The sequence below is a fragment of the Festucalex cinctus genome, chromosome 2 (genome assembly GCF_051991245.1).
Source record: "Festucalex cinctus isolate MCC-2025b chromosome 2, RoL_Fcin_1.0, whole genome shotgun sequence".
Classification (NCBI taxonomy): Eukaryota; Metazoa; Chordata; class Actinopteri; order Syngnathiformes; family Syngnathidae; genus Festucalex; species Festucalex cinctus.
This window is the reverse complement of record NC_135412.1, coordinates 32315131-32327351: the sequence shown is the minus strand read 5'-3', so window position 1 is coordinate 32327351 and position 12221 is coordinate 32315131. Positions and strand designations below refer to the sequence as shown.

General features: G+C 42.0%; 2 protein-coding genes across 14 annotated transcripts in view; one reads left to right on the top strand and one right to left on the bottom strand.

The window, feature by feature from the left end:
- The window catches only part of sycp2 (synaptonemal complex protein 2), a 58334-nt gene that overhangs the window by 9386 nt on the left and 36727 nt on the right, over positions 1-12221 (top strand). For 12 of the 13 annotated variants that reach the window (XR_013282501.1, XM_077514644.1, XM_077514645.1 and 9 more), the window contains exons 18-24: positions 67-139; positions 1128-1255; positions 3798-3861; positions 3942-3987; positions 4093-4169; positions 4832-4944; positions 5018-5182. Coding sequence is in view for 12 of the 13 variants with exons in the window: in XM_077514644.1 (XP_077370770.1) it covers positions 67-139; positions 1128-1255; positions 3798-3861; positions 3942-3987; positions 4093-4169; positions 4832-4944; positions 5018-5182 (666 nt within the window). In the remaining variant the exon portion in view is untranslated. The remainder of the gene's footprint in view (positions 1-66; positions 140-1127; positions 1256-3797; positions 3862-3941; positions 3988-4092; positions 4170-4831; positions 4945-5017; positions 5183-12221) is intronic. The other variant, XM_077514640.1, reaches the window with a different exon arrangement.
- phactr3a (phosphatase and actin regulator 3a) overlaps positions 344-12221 on the bottom strand; it is an 86865-nt gene continuing 74987 nt past the window's right edge. The window contains exon 8 of the mRNA XM_077514655.1: positions 344-496. Coding sequence (XP_077370781.1) covers positions 457-496 — 40 coding nt within the window. The 3' untranslated portion in view covers positions 344-456. The remainder of the gene's footprint in view (positions 497-12221) is intronic.

The following is a 12221-nucleotide window of genomic DNA, read 5'->3' as shown; positions in this document are numbered from 1 at the left end:
TTGTACTTTACAGAGTTTTATAAATGTTTACAAATTGATTCTCAGTGACTGTAATTTCCTTTCCAGATCTCAACCAATGTCATTTCTGGGATGACCACCTACAGCAACAATAGTTCAAAAGGGGGCATACAAAAAACAAGTATGTGACACTAGAATTGGGTAACCAATATCCCCCAGCCCTTTGTGCAGAGCCACAATGCCACAGCAACAGTAGCTTACAATGTATGGCTAAAACCTTTAGGTGCGCAAAAAAGAAAAACAGCACAGACTCGGTGTGAGTCAACACATTAATGGATATCAGTGACTGCTCTTTTATTAGCATTTATTTATCTTTTACATGGCAGTACAGTAGGATCATGCGTAGCACATTGGCCTCACAGTTCATAGGGTCTGGCTTAGTATCTCAGGCTTCCTTCTTGAGTGGGTATGTTATATGCATGTTGGTATGCTCTCCACTTACGTAGTGTGGGTTTTCTTGGAGTACTCTGGCTTCCTCCTAAATTATAAAAACATGCAAGGTAGATACATTAAAGGCTAAAATAGTCCATTGGTATATTGATTATATTATTGGTATATTAATATTGAGCATGAGTGGTTGTTTGTACTCGAGGGCCCCTACTCTGCATGCGTTGATCTTTCCCTCCTCCAACACACCTGATTCAAATGATATCTGCAGAGCTTGCTGAGTTGATCATTTGAACCAGGTGTGTCTGAAACATGCAGGACAGTGGCTCTCGAGGACCAGCGTTCCCTACCCTAAACATGCACTATAAGGACCCTCGAGGATCGTAGTTGGTGACAGCAGGGGTAGGGAACCCTAGTCTTCAAGAGCCGCAGTCCTGCGTGGTTGGAGACATCTAAAACAATCAGGACTGCGGCTCTTGGGGAACAGGGTTGCCTACCCCTGCGCTATAGACCATAATGAGGACACTGTAAAGAAAATGGTTGGATCTTTACTATAACATTTACTGATAGACAGTAGTTGGCCTTTTCATGTTGACATCCACAAAATTTTCGCAAAACTATTAAGCTTTAGTCTAAGGTACCGTATGCCATTGTTTCTGTGATCATTTCAGGAAATAATACTCAACTACTACTACTTATTACTTCCTATTTCTGTTAATTAGACAATTTCACAGAGGACAAAGGAAAACCATCTCAGGAGATATGTTGTGCTGCTGATAAAAGGATGAGTGGAAACCTGGCAAAAGAAAAAATCACTGAAGAATCACTCAAATATGTCAGGACAAAGCAGGTATGGTTTTACTGTGCTGGTCAGAAAATTTGAATCTCGAGGTGAAGTCCATTTATTGCAATAATTTGTTTAAAAAAGTGAATAGTTTATGTTATAATTAGTTCACCACACATAATGTGGACTATTTCAAGATATAATTTGTTTCGGTTTTGATTATTATGGTAGAAAGACACAATCGCTCACCCTATTAACTCATTCACTCCCAGCCATTTTCACAGAAGCAATCCCGTTCGCTCCCGGCTGTTTTACTGGATTTTGACTGATTTTGCAAGGCCCACAGAATATTGTGATGTATTGCTATCAAATCATGGAGCCTATCAAAAGAAATATTGTCTCTTCTTTCATCAGGAAAAAAAAAAAGTATGTTTCTATCTGTTTCCGTCTGTTTCCGTTTTGCAGCAATTAGCATTAGAATAGAGCTAAGTTTCATCAGTTTTCACAAATCTATTGAAAATTATAAGCAATTGAGCTTTTTTTCTACATGGCCCTGGTTGATCTCCTTTGCTCTGCTGCCACCTGCTGGCCGTTTGTGTAATAACTACAATTTCTGCAACTGTTCTTTGCAGCTGAGAGGCTGCATCAAAGCCTTCTGTATGCTCTAGCATAAAAAAAACAAAACAAAAAAAAACGTATAAATTCGTCTTTGGGACACTTAAAACATTAAAAAAACGTATTTATACGTTATTGGGAGCAAATGAGTTAATACGTGTCTACAAATGATATCACTTTTAATATTACACCATGTCTGTATAAAATTAAACATTAAAGAGACATGATCATTGTCAAAGGTGATAATTGTAATGGCAGCAATGCATACTGGGAAATGCAATGCATCCTCCTCACATTGAACAACACCTGCATTCCATTTTGGGAATCTACAACACAAAACCTTACCCAACCATAAAATCGTTGCCGGGAAAAGATGCCAAGAATCAAGCTGTTTAAAAAAAAAAACAACAACAACAAAACAACAACAAAAAACAGCAAAGTATCGATTTAACTTTCTCTCAAAATAATAATTATTATATTTTAGTTTTGTTTAGTCTTTTGTAGCATGTTTATATTTTGAATCTGGATAATTTTAACATTTTTATGCAGAGTAACACATTTTAAGTTATATTAAAGCAGCTATATGGAAGATTTAAAATTTCAAATCGCTACTGCCACCTGTGGCCGAAAACAAACTGCACGCTCGTACACGCTGCGCGCACTCGTACGAGCACGACCTCAATACTGAAGACTGGGCTCTTCATATCCAATTAAACTATGTTTTCAGAGGTAAGACGTTTTATAATGTTATACAAAGCTGGCCACTTCACGGAATGAGACTCTCGATCCCCACTAAACAATTGATGTCCACGGGACGTGCAGATCATATTGCTTTAGTCGGTCGAATTCCAGTCCTGTGCTGTACTCCAAAACAATGTGCAAATTACGTCAATTAATTGGACCTCATTCCGATGTTAATATTCAGTTACATATTGTAGTCACCCCGCTCGACGTACGTCAACCTGATTCTAGTCATTATTAGTGTATGTCGCCCCCAGGCTCGCGTCATTGTGCCTTAGCCGAAAGGTGGGCTGTCATTTATGGAAATTGACGATTGTGAAAAACATATAGACCCATTCACTACTTAGTGTGATACGGCCGTGAATGTTATCGCCATTCAGTAGTACCGTTCACATTCCGTTAGCATAATGAAGCTACAATAGGCTGTTTTCACGGAGGAAAATAAGGCAACATTTAGCCTGATTGAAACGCCGCGGAATGGAACATCTGTTCTTCATAAAGTCATTCTGTTCTATTACATTCAACTTTGCCGCCCCTTTCATGCTAAATGTTGCCGTCCACCTCACTTTCACCCCAATAGTTACGACCGAGAAGTGATCGATCTTGAGGTTACTGCGATTTGAAAACAACACATTTTCTTCTAAATGTCAAGATACTCGCTTCTTACCTTTTGGAGAAGAAAGAAAGCCAGCTGTGAATCACTTTTCTAATCCAAGTCCGATCTCAACTCTCTCCACCACTGAAATGTCAAACCAATGTTCACTCTCGTTCTTGCCCGGTGTCGATCACTATCAAGTTTAGATTTTTTTTTTTTTCGTGGCACTTGACATTGTTTTCATTTTTTTTAAGCAGCCTTCCACGGAGTAACAGCGGGTGTCTGGGGCAGCGAAAATCTGTACTAGTTCCGTCTTTGCAGACAGAGGGCGGGAAATTCGAAGGATTCGGACCGGACGCTACCTAAATAATATTGGCCAGAGGCTTGTAGGAGTACCCATTGTGAACAGCTAAGATGTTGATCTACTAATTAGAATATGTTTCAGTCATAAATGGTCAAATAAAAAGGCTTTTGTTAAGATATTTTTGGGGGAAATCCTCCATATAGTAGCTTTAAGTTCAAGTTGATTTATTCATGAATAATATTGTATCCTGTCTATTTGCCTCGCAACCTAAAGTACTGCTTTGAATTTTGGCCTTCTGTACAATTGAGTTGACACCACTGTTATTGGGAATTGTTTGTTTCCTTGTCCTACAGAACATACCAGTAGTAAGAGAATCAGAAAGGATGCAAGCAGGACATGGTAAATATCATTCCCAGGGTAGGTACTGTAATTGCTCAGTCCCAAAATTAGAATGTATTTATAAGAGAAGCATCTGTCTCTCACGCACACACTTCCAGAAATTTCATTTGTGCCAGACACCCAGCCTTTAACGGAGCGAAACGCGTAAGAACAGCAGTAAAGCTCCGTAGCTTATTGCACATATTATGCTTAAATGGTATACCGCATGTGATCGTGTTTCTGGTAATTCTTCTGTTGTTCATCTTGTAGGTGTCAGAGGAACAAACAGTCGCTTTCAGAAATACCCAAAAGGCCTATACAAAAAAACAATTCTCTGCCAAATTCAGGTAAGAAATGTGCACACACAGTAGCATCCCTAAAAGTAGCAATGTGACAAGTGGCGGCCATCTTGGTAGAATTTTCTCAAAGAAAAGGGGTGGGGGGTGGTGCGGGGGTGGAATGTAACAAGCACTTAAAACGGCTGTAAATTACCCATACTAAGCATATTCAAGAAACAACAATGATCACTAAATGCATGACTAAAGGGTGCAACGATTAATCGACCCTAATCAATTATCAAATTAACCAATAATTATTTTTGATAATCGAATTGTTTTGATATCTTATTTAAATTTGTCTAAATGCTCGGAAATTAGCTCCTCAATTGTAAATATTCTCCGATTTCTGTAGTCCTCATGAAAGTGGACTGATTTTCTTGCTTTTACTTTGGAAATCAATTATCAATATTTTTGCCTATTTTCATTCCTCACGTTACAGACCAAACTAATAAATAAAATTGACGATCACTTAAATTACTTTGTGAAATTGTCTGTTACTCTAGATTTTAATGCCTGATATTGATGGATGTATCCAACCGCACACTCAGCATTTTGACAGACTGCCTTTTTTGGTAAAACTTGTCACATTGCTATTAAAATCTATTTGTTGTATTGACTCAAAATTTTTATTTTACAAGATTTTTTAAAAACCAACCCTGTGATCTTTATAGAACAATGTTCAAATGTTGCAAAGAAGCAAGAGCCCCACTTTTCTGCCCAAGCGGTTACAGGCTGGAATAGGAGAAAGCAGCTCCATAGCACACTTACTCGGCACCTTCAACAGGTAATCAGAGAGAGAAACACAGTTTGCACTAACAGAAGTTGCCAGAGCCATGACATTGATGTCTGATCAAAAGAGTGAAAACGACAACATTCCAGCGGGCTCAAATGATTTGGAGCTGCATATTCCAAAAGAGCTACAGGGAAAACGACTAGACAAAACAATGAGCAGAGGCAGACAATCATTGGTGGCAGCTTCAACTGAGGCATCTACATCCAACCAAGCAATACATTCAAATAAGGTCAGTTGTTCATATATTTCAAAAACAACAATTCATCTAATGCCTTTTACAGTCATAATGATGATGAATATGGCCATGTTAGCTTGTTGTCTTAAAGACATATTCTGTTCACAGGATTTGGTATTGAGAGTTAAAAGCACACCATTCTTATATTGAAGTACAGTGGTCTAGGGGTGGGCGATATGGTAAAAATGTCATATCACGATTCTTTAAAAATAAAGTCACAATCTCGATTTTATCAAGATTCCTTTTTTTTTTTTTTTTTTTTTTTTTTTACGTATTTTTAGACTAATACTCACATTTCTGAAAATTTTTGTAAAGTGTAAACCATATTTAAAATGTATATTAAACCATAAAAGAAAAAAAAACAGACATCTTAAGCCAACTAAGGGGCATATTCACTAAGAATGCGCTGCGCCCGGTAATAGCGCAAAATATTGCACCACAACTACACCCGCAGTCTGCGCCCAGTTACCAACCTATGCACTAAGGATATTGCTCTAATCATATACCGGCGCAAACGCCCACAAAACTGACAGCTTGGAACAAATTTACCCACCTGATTTACCACACATGGCAATGGATTTGCGCCAAGAACATGGTTGTTATAGTAACAGTTGCGAGAAAGATGACATTATCAGAAAGCGAGGTTGGACCGAGAGTAAGCGTTTATAGCGCCATTAAGCTGTACAGGGCACAGATGACAACAACATCATTCATTCATAAAGTATAAATTATTGGTGCGATCGTTTTAAAAAAATATATTTTCTGAGGTTGGCGTGGCGTCACACCCGTCACCATGGGCGGGCCATAGGGGTCCGTGCCCGCCCACCAAGATGATCGTGCCCGCCCATTTGAGGCATGGATCTCTAAAATGGTTCTCCTTTTTTTATTATTATAATTTACCATTAATTCGGTTTAGCACTCTTATATCCGAGTGTCAGTAAACGCAACACAGGTCTCGCGGTGTCGGAGGTATGTTAAGCCTGGTTCACACGGCAAGATGTTAAAATTGTCGACCGATTTCCAATCTTTTTTTTTTTTTTTCTTTTTTAAATATTGTGAAAATGACGATGACCATATTGTGGAAGTTTTAATATCACGATATCACGATATTGTCCTTATCGTGACATCCCTTTTTTTTTTTTTTTTTTTCTTTTTTTTTTTGTGTGTGTGTATGTGTGCGTGCGTTTGCGTGCGTGCGTTTGCGTGCGTGCGTGCGTTTCCGTGTGTGCGTTTGCGTGCGCGTGCGTGCGTGTGCGTGCGTGCAAATACGTATAAATTTATACTCATTCATTCACCTAAAACCTTATAAATATCCCATTACCCTTCGCCTTAACCAGGTACTTCAGAATCTTGCCAGAGTCGTGAGGTTTAAATGGTTAGGAGACCAGAGAAAAGGTCAGAAAAAAAAAGAAATAAAGAGAAAAGAAAGGTAAATCAAAGTGAAATCCAGCACCGACCAAACACTTCCTGCCTTCCCCATGATTACAAAATCAAAGTCTTACGCCAACCCCGGAAGCCTCTAAATTCCAGCAAATTTAGCGAGATCTCAAGAGCCCAGAGGAAAAACTAAAGAGAGGAAGGAGGGAAGGATCGATAAGGCAGAGTGAGATCCATAGAAGCCAGTACATCCAATCCATCAAAGTGAAGTCCAGCACCAACAAGACCCCTCCTGCGTGGTTACAAAACCAGAGTCTTATGCCAACCCCAGAAACCTCATACTTCTAATAAATTAAGATCTCAAGTGACCAGAGGAAAAACTAAAGAGAGGAAGGAGGGAAGGATAGATAAAGCAAAGTGAGAACCACAGACCCCAGCACCAACTGATTCAAGGGGCTGTGGGAGGGAGAGGGTACTTCTGTTGAGTTTCAGTAGATGCTGGTGCGACGGATCTGGCATGCATAAGGACCACCACCAAAGAAAGAAGCCGTCAACCGCGCTCCCCCCCCCACCCCCCCCCGGAATCCCCAGGCCGCGGCAGCACCAAGGCCACCCCCAAGCCACCCGAGCGGACACCGGTCGGCGAGCCGACCCAGACACCCGGAACACCCCCGCCCCAGCCCCGGCCCACACCCCCGAGCCCAAGGCCGCAGAACGAGGCCCAGCGGGCCCCCACAGCGCCCCACCGGTCCCCAGCCCCCATCCCCCCACGACCCCCCCGCACCCCACCCAAACCCGCCATCCACCACGACCCAGGCCCCACCACCCCCGACCCCCAAACCCCCGAACACACCCCGACCCCCAGCACCCAACCCCCCACCCACCCATACCTCCACCCCCCCCCCAAACAAGCCGCCACCCCCCCCCCCCGCGAACCCGGCCCCCCCGCGAGAACCCCCCCCCCGGAAACCGGCACCGGGCAGCAGCGCAGAGAGGGAAGATGTGCCCACCCCACCTCCAGCCGCGCGAGATTTGCACAGCGGCGGGAGGGGGGAAGTAGAGGAGGAAGCACCAGGGGAGAAGGCGGAACACCAGAACACCGAGCCCGGTGGGGAGAGGCCCCGGTCGTCACGCCAGAGTACTAGTGACACCTAACCCTGTTACTGAGTCCGCCAGCTCGCCGACTGGCGAGCTCTACCCTTACACCGTGAATGTGGCCCCACCCAGTGTATATACAAGTGTGTGCGTGTGGTGCATTAAAATTGGGAGCAGGTGAGTCGGAGCAGAGGGAAAAAATTTCCCCTACTCCGACACACCCGTATCCCCCCCCAAAAAATGAATATGTATATGTGTGGTGCATTAAAAAAGGGAATGGAGGGACAAAGTGGTGGGGCAGGGACACAAATGGGGGGGACCACAGCGCTGCCAGGCACTGCAGTCCATCCCCTCTGATGGCTCCCCGCCCCAACTCACCCCTCCCCTTGGACGTGAGGTGCATTAAAATTGGAGGGGAGTTGAAGGGTGAAGACGGTGTTTCCGCCCTTCCCCACCCCACCAAGAAATGTGTTGTGTGCCCTATGTGTATATTTACAAAGTGTATAGTGCAAGCTAGTGAAGTGAGTAAGAGGAGCGACCAGCGGGGCCTCACCCAACCCGGCGGGTGTAGGTGGCACGCCCGCCCCCCAGCACCCCCACCCCCACCCGCCCCCCACCTCATCCACCCGGCACCACAATGGGCGGACAGCCAGCGCAGCAGGGCTACCGGACAGCCCACCGGCCACCGGAGCCCGCCCGGGGCGCCAGGAGTTATACCGGAGTGGGGCAGGCCCCAAACCCTCGCCCGGCCCCCGGAGCCCGACGCCCGGGCCGGGGAGTGAGCCCCAGGCCCAGGGAGAGGGAGGGGGAGGGGCCGCAGGGCAGACAGGGAAGGGGGGGGGGGGGGGGGAGCGGGGAGAAGACGACAAGAAGGCGAAAGGGCGGCTGCAGGGCAGGAGGCGGGGGGGGGGGAGGAGGAGGGAGGGCGACAAGGGAAAAGGGACCGGGAGGCAGAGGAGGATGGGCGGGAGGAGGCGAGGAGGGAGAGGCGACGGGGGGGAGGAAGGGGGAGGGGAGAGGGAACCACGGGGCACACCGGAGGCCCACCCACCCCGAACCGCGCCGCCGGGCACGGAGCAGCGGACCGCGCCGGGACGGCACCGCCCCGGGCACCAGGGGAAGCACCCCAACACCGCACCCCACAGGGGGCCCAGGGAGCGGCCAAGACGCAACCGCCACCGAGCAGACAACGGGGGGGGGGGGGGGGCAGAACCACCCCCGCCCGACCACAGGGGACGGCGTCAAGAAAATTGACTAATTAGCATGCAGTAACACCAAGTGTTGATGCTTAGTGCCCACTAGAAATAGATCTTAAGGAGTTATTGAGTATAGTGTCGTATAGTGTGGTATGCTCGAGCCCACTAGCAGCAACTAGGTTCCTGACTATATAAAAATAAAAACAATCAGATACAAAATACCAAATACAGAAGCAGCAAAAACAGAAGTTGTAACGATGTGGTGGCTCTCGTTAACAGGCAGAATCTTGGCAGGATTAAGTTGCCAAATTGAGATTAAAATATTCTATGTACATAGACCATATTTGTTTAAATCTTGATACTTGATTTTTATTTAAGGCAGAGATTTTTTCCATTGAGATATAATTTATTAGTAAGTTTAACCAGTGGTCGATATTTAGAGATTGTTTATTTTTCCAATTGACAAGGATTATTTTTTTAGCAATAGTAAGGGCTATAAATATAGATTGAGATTGTTTACATGGTAGCTCAGTTATTGTTAAGTCACCTAGTAAACACAATCTTGGAGATAAAGGAAGCCTACAGTTTAATATATCAGCGAGCTTTTCCAAGATTTTAGTCCAGAAATGCAGCACTGGAGTACATGACCATAAAGCATGAAGATAAGTATCGGCAGTGTTTTGTGAGCACTGGAGACAAATGTCGGAGTCAGAGAGTCCCATTTTTTTCATCATATATTGTGTAATATATGTTCTATGAAGTATCTTATATTGGATAAGTTGCAAATTTGTCTGTTTGGTCATTTTAAATACATTTTCACAGATTTGGGTCCAAAAGTCTGGTTCCGGAACTATAGACAAGTCTTTTTCCCATTTTAAAGTCGGTAAATACGTTTTATTTGTGTATAAAAATAACTTATATATTTTTGATATTTTCTTTATTGTTGTTGGAGAAAGCTTTATAATATCTTTAGCTAAGACAGGCAGTTGGAGCGTATCCTGAAGTGTTGGGATTTGTTTCTTAACCATATTTTTAACTTGCAGATAATGTAAGAAATTTCCCTTTTTTATTTCATATTTCTGGACCAAGTTTGTATACGATATAAACTTATTATCTGAGAAAAGATGATGAAGGTGTGTAATTCCTTTCTGCTCCCATAGGCTTAAATGGAACGACTGATTATTAAGTTGAAAGTCGGGGTTATGCCAAATGGGAGAGAGCCCACAGGGCGCCAATTGGGAGTTTGTAATTTCTAATGCCTTCCACCAGGCAGTCAGGGTGGCGGCTATCATTGGGTTTTTAAAACAATTATGTCGTCTTATTGATTTTGTAATAAAGAGTAAATCTGACAGTCTAAGATTATTACAATCCTTCTGCTCCAATTCCAACCAACAGTTAGTATCTCTGTTGGGTTGTGTCCATAGCACAAGATATTGTAGTTGATTAGCTAAATAATAGTACATAAAGTTTGGTGCCTCTAAACCTCCTTTAGATTTACTTTCCTGAAGAGTAGATAGACTAATTTTGGCTTTTTTTTTATTCCAATAGAATTTTATGATAGCAGAGTCCAGCGATTGGAACCAGTTAGACGTAGGTTTAAATGGAATCATTGAAAATAAATAATTAATCTTTGGTAAAACTTTCATTTTTATAGTAGCTATCCGTCATATTAAAGAGATCGGAAGATTATTCCAGCGCTCCAGGTCACCACGGATACTATCCAATAATGGTGAAAAATTTAAAGAAGTTAATTCAGTTAACTTAGGTGAAATTTTAACACCTAAGTATTTTAAATTACCTGTAGGAAAGGAGTAGTGTGGATCCTGACTTGTAGGATTCCATGAATTTTCTGTAATAGGTAATAATGTTGATTTTGTCCAGTTAATAGAGTAATCTGATAAGTGAGAGAATTTAGTTATTAATTTAAATGCTTCCCCTAGCGAGATAGCAGGTTCTTCTAAATAGAGTAATATATCATCGGCATATAGATTAATTTTATGTTCTATTGTCCCGGAGTGGATTCCTTGGATCCGTCTATCCTGACGTATAGCTAATGCAAGCGGCTCAATAAATATAGCAAATAATAAAGGAGAAATTGGGCACCCTTGTCTTGTTCCCCTTTGTAAAGTAAAACTCTGTGATGTAATCCCATTAGTAGTAACTGTAGCTTTAGGATAATCATATAATATTGAGACCCATTGAATGAATGACTCCCCGAAGCCGAATTTATTTAAGACAGCAAAGAGGAAGGACCAGTTAACTTTATCGAATGCTTTTTCTGCATCCAGCGAAATAACAACTGCCTTTTTATCATACCGCTGTGACATACTAATCAAGTTAAAGAGTCTCCTAATATTATTAGTAGAATGACGACCTTTAATAAAACCTGTTTGATCACTATGAATAATTGTCGAGATTACCGTCTCTAATCGAGATGCCAAGGCCTTAGCGATAATTTTAATATCGGTATTAATTAGTGATATCGGTCGGTAACTTGACGGGAGGGTAGGGTCTTTTTCTGGCTTTAATAAAAGTTTAATTGCTGCTATATTCATATCTTGACGTATATCACCTTTACTTTAAATTTCAGTTACTACTCTTAGAAATAATTGAGCAAACATTAACCAGAAATGTTTAAAAAATATAGCCGGAAAGCCGTCTGGACCAGGTGCTCTGCCATTAGGCATACTGTCTAAAGCACGATACAACTCATCTATAGTAAGCGGGGTATCGAGAATATCTTTATGTTCAATAGATAACTGAGGTATATTTAAGCTGTTTAGGAATTCCTCAATATATTCAGGGTTAGGTCTATTAATTTCTGTGTATAGATTTCGATAATAGTTATAAAAAATATGGTTAATTTCTTCTGGTGATTGTGTGCATTCACCATTTATATCTTTAATAGCCGTTATAAGAGATTTTTCCCGATTCCGTTGAAGTTGATTTGCCAGGAATTTACCTGATTTATTATTATGTTCAAAATTATTATATCTCAACTGTTGTATTATAAACTCTGTCTTTTTAGATAACATGTTATCTAACTGTATTTTTATATTCTGTAGTTCTATCCATATTTGATTATTTGGGTTTAATACATATTCATCCGTTAGTTGTTTAATTTTATCTTCCAGGTATTTTTCTAATTTTTGATCCTGTTTCTTTTTATAAGTTGAATATGATATAATTTTCCCTCTAATTACCGCTTTCCCTGCTTCCCAGAGAAGAGATGGAGATATATTTGGAGAGTCATTTATTTCCAAAAAATCTGCCCACTCCCTTCTAATAATTTTATCAAACTCTATGTCTTTCAGTAATGAGATGTTAAAACGCCATATCGGGGGAGGTTTAAAGGTAGAGTCAAT